Source organism: Calypte anna, chromosome Z, assembly GCF_003957555.1.
Source record: "Calypte anna isolate BGI_N300 chromosome Z, bCalAnn1_v1.p, whole genome shotgun sequence".
NCBI lineage: Eukaryota > Metazoa > Chordata > Aves > Apodiformes > Trochilidae > Calypte > Calypte anna.
The window spans coordinates 11,781,543-11,787,657 of NC_044274.1; the positions used below are offsets into that span (position 1 = coordinate 11,781,543).

The 6,115-nt window shown below is 45.2% G+C and overlaps 1 protein-coding gene across 2 annotated transcripts in view; it reads right to left on the minus strand.

Annotated features, from left to right (window-relative positions):
- Positions 1 to 5,662, minus strand: part of PDZD2 (PDZ domain containing 2) — a 135,246-nt gene extending 129,584 nt beyond the window's left edge. Inside the window, exon 1 of one of the 2 annotated variants that reach the window (XM_030467912.1) lies at positions 5,166 to 5,662. In XM_030467912.1, coding sequence (XP_030323772.1) covers positions 5,166 to 5,644 — 479 coding nt within the window. In that variant the 5' untranslated portion in view covers positions 5,645 to 5,662. The remainder of the gene's footprint in view (positions 1 to 5,165) is intronic. The other variant, XM_030467911.1, reaches the window with a different exon arrangement.
- Positions 5,663 to 6,115: the final 453 nt, after the last annotated feature.

A 6,115-nucleotide genomic window follows, 5' to 3' on the forward strand; every position in this document is an offset into this window, starting at 1 on the left:
ACAAGCCCTTCACAGGCTCAGAAACCTGAAAACCTTCCCTACCACTACAGCACAGTCACAGTCATTCGTATACCCTAATGCCCAACTCTACTGAAGAATGGATCTGTTACACAAAACTTAAACCTGGTGGCCCCATTCAGATGAGCAGAGGGAGCACAGCCCTTGCTCCTTATTGGGAAGTAATCCCCACCTGCCTGCTGAAGCACCTGGAAGCCTTTTGATACCATCCTGTAACATGAGTAACATGGAGCTACAAAATCCTGCGGATACTCCAGAGACAGCCAGGGCAAGGATGGAGCGGTGATGGTGAGGGCAGGCAGGTTCCTGCAGTAGCACTGTGTCACCACAGCGTGGCAGGAAGAAATGACCCATGGAAAACTCAAAACCGGAGCATTGTGTTTGGACACCAAAGAATGACCACATGTTGGGGAGTTTTTGTTCACAACAAGAAAATCTGTTGCAGGGGCAAAACAGTTTATGATAAAAAAGTAATTCAGTACAATCTTCTGAAAAAGGAGGAGCTCAATAAAAAAATGCCTTGAAGTGTGTGCTCCTCTGAGAAAAATCAGCTTTCAAACCACAGTTGCAGATTTTTGAGCAGCTCTAGGCAGATGAAGCAAAGGTCCCATCCCCACTTCCTCAGCAGATGTACCCCTCTGCATCTCCCCACATACTGTACCTCCAACAAGGAGGTTAAGAAGCAAAGCATTCTCCTGAAGACCGCTCTTCAGAGCAGAATTTGTCTCTGAACACAACCAGGGATTGCATATGGGCTTTCCAGCACCAACAAGGAGTGCTTTGATACAGAACCTCAAGATTTCATCCAGCTGAGCCCAGGGCTGTTATTGCCTGCTGTAGGCAAGCAGCACAAAGTGCTTTGCACATTTTGAGGCCTGTAATTTTGTCAGGCATTCACAATTGTGCTCTATAATCATCTGCCAGCACTTAAGAGAGGATAAGGACTGTGTTTAGAATCTCCATATATCATACAACTACTAAGAGCATTGATGTTTTCTTCACACTGCCAGCTCAGAAAAGACCTTAGCTCTTTTGGGGAAAACCCCCAACTTTAGGTAAGGCCAAAGCTTTGCCTGCAGTAGTGACACTTGAAGCTCACTTCCCATAGCACATCTGATTTTTGAAGGTATTTTTCAGCATCTTTGAAAATAAACCGACAAAGTGATATTTCGGACATTCAGCATGCCATATCTTGTGCTGGGGAGGAGTCCTAGCAATCCCCCAGGACACTGGCTGAAGAGTAGGAAAACACTGTGCAAAGGTATGGCTGTCAAAAGACTCCTCTGAACATTTTCTTGGAAATCACTCCAGGTTTTGGATTAGAAATAATCAAGCCAGTTCTCTAATGGTATTGTCACATACGGTGATTTCTGGCAATGAGGAACATGGTATTTTGAAGCAGTGGTTTGGTTTCCTCAATGATAAATTTATAATAATAACTCATGGTTAGGCTGCTGTCATGACTTGCAATGTATCTTACTCTACTTGCTCCAGAAACACTTGGAATCTGGAAATCTATTGAATACTGTTTTCAAAGTTTATATGTATATGGTAGCTGTATCCAAGCACTGCTACTATGCTTGTTGAAATTTGTAATAAAATATTTCAAACTGAATTATATTAATGACAAAATAATTATTTTTCAGCCCTCCCAGGACTTCCTCAATGAAGCCCCATTCATTCATGCTCAAGAAATGAAGGATTCATCTGTCATCTGGAGGAATACTAACAGCCGCCAGTAAATGAGTAATAGCCCAAAATGAGAGGAGTAGTTCCAAAATACATAGGAGGTTGTTGTCTGGGGGAACATAACCCGTGTGTTTTGGAGATACAGTTGTATAGATAGAAGATAAATAAACACTCAGAGTTTTGACTAACCTTTATTCAGTACTCCCTGCAATTGTGTTTGATAGACACACATAATTTGCTAACTCTGAAGAGAGCAATAATTTTCCCTCAGCCACTAACATCACCCAAAATGCCACCACCTACATCATTCATCTCTAATGCAATAACATGCTGTAAAGCAAAGAGCTGTGATGATTATATTACTGTATAATATTTCTCTAAAATAAAAGAGAGGGGAGAAAAAAGAAACAAGATCAGCAATAATTAATCTGCTTCTCCTGTTTACACGACAATCAGATGCAATTTAACTAAAAAGCTTTTCCTTACAGAAATCAGATTCAGCTTGCCCACCAGGGAGAGGCAGATGAGCGATACCCACAGCCAGCTTCTCCAAGAAGTGCTGTGCTGTTTTTCAGTGCTGTGTCTGACCCTGTCACCACTTTGAGACCTGAGGACCTGCAGGCACAGAACCTACACCAGTCAGGTACAGAAAGAGCACAACCTGTCCAGGGCTGCCCAATCTGTTATGGCTCCAGCTGTTTCTCCCTGTGTCCTCTAGAGAATGACCACATCCATAGGACATCCAGAAGAAGGGACCACATGCCCCTACCTATCTTCTCTCATTGTCCAGTGTATTGGCTTAGTCCCTTAGAACAGGGGGGTTTGCATGGTGGGGTAGAGCTTAAGATGAGGTGATATGAAGGCCAGGGTAAGTGACCACTCTTCTGTCAATCCTCTGCAGAGGTAGTAACTCCCTGGAAAGCAGCAGAGTACTGAGATCCTCATACCAAATTCCCCACTGTTACAGAAATATATCAGGAGATCCTTTAAAACACCATCATGGACAACATGTTCACCAGGCAAGACGGGACTGTCCTGTCTTAGTTGGCGGGTGAGGAATAAGTGCATAAGTAGTGATTTTGCTTGTCCAAACCAGCATGGTGCTACAGGAGCCAGGGCAGTATCTTAGTTTTTCTGAACATTTGCAGGCTACACAAAGGGCATCACGTGACAAATCACAGCACTCAGCCCCCTTTGTATTGATGTGGAAGAGCTTCTCCCCCAGACAGAGAATACAGGCAAAAATCAAGCCAGGATTAGTATTCAAACTGGCATGCTGCCCCAACACCTTGAAGAGCCAAAGGGAAGGGCTCTGCACTCTAGGAAAGCTTCTTCTCTGAAAGCCCTCTGAGAAGTCAAGCTGACATTGCCTTCCAGCCTACTATAAACCTAGACAGAACTATGTCACTCCTGAGCACCCTGATGGAGAAACCTACTGAATGACTCTCAAAGCGTCCTGGAGACAATCAGATGAACCAGGTGGTAACAAGCGGCCAGAGCTACCAGCCAGGTCCCTGAGAGGCAAACAAAATCACTCCAAACTGAGAGCATCCTCAAGGTCCCAAACTGTTACCCATCAACATCACTCTTTTCAAGTAGTAGTTGACCATAAGTGAAGGCAAGGATGCTCTGGATGCTGAAAATAAATCAGGTTTTGACTAAGGGATGTCCTAAATTTTGGTCTAAATGGGATGTACGATATTCTTAAACAGGTTCTTATGAACAGCAGCACTGGTGCTGCACCACCAAAACTCTGCCTTCATAGTGGCCAAAACAAAAGAATTTCATCGAAGGAAAAAGGAACACTTGGTTCTCATTAGAAGCAGTAACACTTGCTGGTCTAATAACAAAGCTTTCCAAAAGAAGTAAGTCCAAAATGAAATCTTGAGGGATCAGATTAAAAGAAGAGATATCCAAACATTTTGAACTCCGCTGGGTGTTACCATTCATTTTGCATTAATAATAAGAGCACCTTATTGCTGGCCACTGTATCAGTTCCTTTGAATTTTAGGAGCAGTGATATCTGGTGAAGGGTATACAGCAAACTAACTTTTTTGAGGGGAAAAAACCTCTCAAATCTGGTAATGCCACTGGCTGATGGCACCACACCACCAATATTTATACATTCATTGAATTACAGGCTTGAAATTATCACAGAGGTTGTTATGATACCTGCAAAACCACAGCCAGGCTGACCTGCCCAGCACCCACAGATGGAGGAGTCACTGCTTTTATTCTGCCACATGGAAGTGATAGCCACCCCGAGCTGCTGCCACACTCACTGCCTGCTGGGAGCAAAGGCCACACACTTTGCAGGATTGTAACTTGCAAGTGTCACCCCCTCAGGTCATCATGGCTTTGCAAGTCTGAAAATTAAAGCAGATAAATACCTGCTGAATCTTCAAATAAATGGATGAATCTGTAAAGATTCAACTATTTATTTATTTATTTTATCTTATTTTTTCCCAGTATATAGCTTATTTCAGTTAAAAGCTGTTATTTGTCCCAATTGCAAAGCTTATGTGCTGAAGCACTTTCTCTGCTGGTCTAAAATAGCATACTGCTCCCAAGGCCCATGAAAGATGCTGGATTACCTGGGCTGCAGATCAAGAGTTTTCTTTCAAAGGAGGTCCACCTCACTAGAATTGTTTTCAAAACTGTCCATCCCTAAGATGAGCCCCCCCTTAGCTAAAGGGGGAGGATTTCATACCCTCTGGTATGCTGTCACAGCAGGTACTGATGAACATTTGCATCCTGATCTTTAGCAGAGAAAGGTCTTTGCCTTTGCAAAGGGAAATGTGAGCAAATCTGCTGGTCTGCAGAGCAACAGTGGGACAAAAGAGGATTTTACAGCATGTAGCAGCTGAATTTAAAAAGCAAGAATAGTTTGTATCGTTGCAAGATGCTTCATTTTTGCATTGAACTCTTAAAGGTTTCAAGTTTTCCATGATGAGAGACAGAAAGAAAAAAAAAAAAAAAAGCAAATACAATAAAATCAAAGAGATTTATTAAAACCAAGTTGCTCCTATATGGAAAACACAAAATGTCTTGCTTTGAAAAAGTCTCAGACAACAGTTAGCTGTCAAAAATGATTCCATAAAAGTAAGGTGCACCTGTAAAAACCTTCCAGTGCTGATGACTCTGTATTCATTTTTACATTAATCAAAAAAACAGCTTTATTCAAACCCAGAATGACTCTTGTTTTAGTGGAGATACTCCAATACTTACAATGTACTATTTTTTGACTCAATGAACCCTCAAAATTTTTCAGCGGATGTATGAGTAGCAAAAGTGGGCTAACTATCCATTTGCTTTTGTTAATTATTGTCTTAAGAAGGAATGCAGAGGCTGGAAAGCAGAGGTCAAAACCTCTACTATTGGGCACAGATCGGTATGGACTGTGGCCTGCACCACGTGCTGTGAGAGGTGGCCACCAGAAGCTCCTCTCCCACCCTTACCTGGCACCGGTGACATCCACGCCAACCATCAGCTGTCCGTTCAAGGAAAGGATCTCATCTTTTAGCCGCACTCTCCCACACTTCCCAGCAGGGCTGTTCTTCTTCAGGTCTGTCACCCAGATGCACCCGACGTCGAGCACGGGCCCTTTATGCCCCTTCCTTTTCTTCCCTCCTCGACGCTTCTCCCCGTAGTCCCCCAGAGCAGGAATGTTCCCAAAGCTCAACCCCAGAACTTCAGTTTTTTGCATCTCCTGAGCCAGGTACATGGTGCAGATCTCCGTATCACAAGTCCCGCAGCTCCCTGGCTGCAGTTTGCTCTCGTCCACAGTGAAGTTGAGCTGGATGTACTCGCTCAGCTTCTGGACTGCCGAGCGGCAAAGCTGCTGCTCGGCTCCCTCGTCCCCCTCCCGACGGCTGTTCTGCAGCCACTGGCAGAGGAGGGGGAGAAAGACCCCTGCGTTGTCCTGTGTGATGGGCATCGCCGTTCCCGTGCATTCCCTCACGGCAGCACCAGTTCCAGCACCGATCGATTCCCCGGACCTCGGCTCTGCTGCCCTCTGCAGCCCTCGGCAGCCCCTGGAGCCATGCTGGTGTGGGGCTGCAGATCCAAAGCAAGCCCCATCGAACCTCACAGGGGACAGGGGTTTGGGGGGGATTCAGCTAATCAAAAAGCTCAGTCAAGGCGAAGTGTTTGGTGCGAACACGCCTCAGCCGGCGGCAGGGAACGGTGGATGGATGGAGAGGTGGGGTCCGTCTGTTGGGCACGGCTGCCGTCGGGGTCCCCGCTCGCTGGGAAAAATGTCTCCTTCCCACCAGGGTCAGCACACCGTCTTGTCCTGCAAGAGGAAACAACGCGGTTAGGAGTGCCAAACATACTGCGGGTGTACAACAACCCTATCCCAACAACCCTCATCACGGGGCAGGAGCTCAAAGCGGGGCTTGCATGGCCG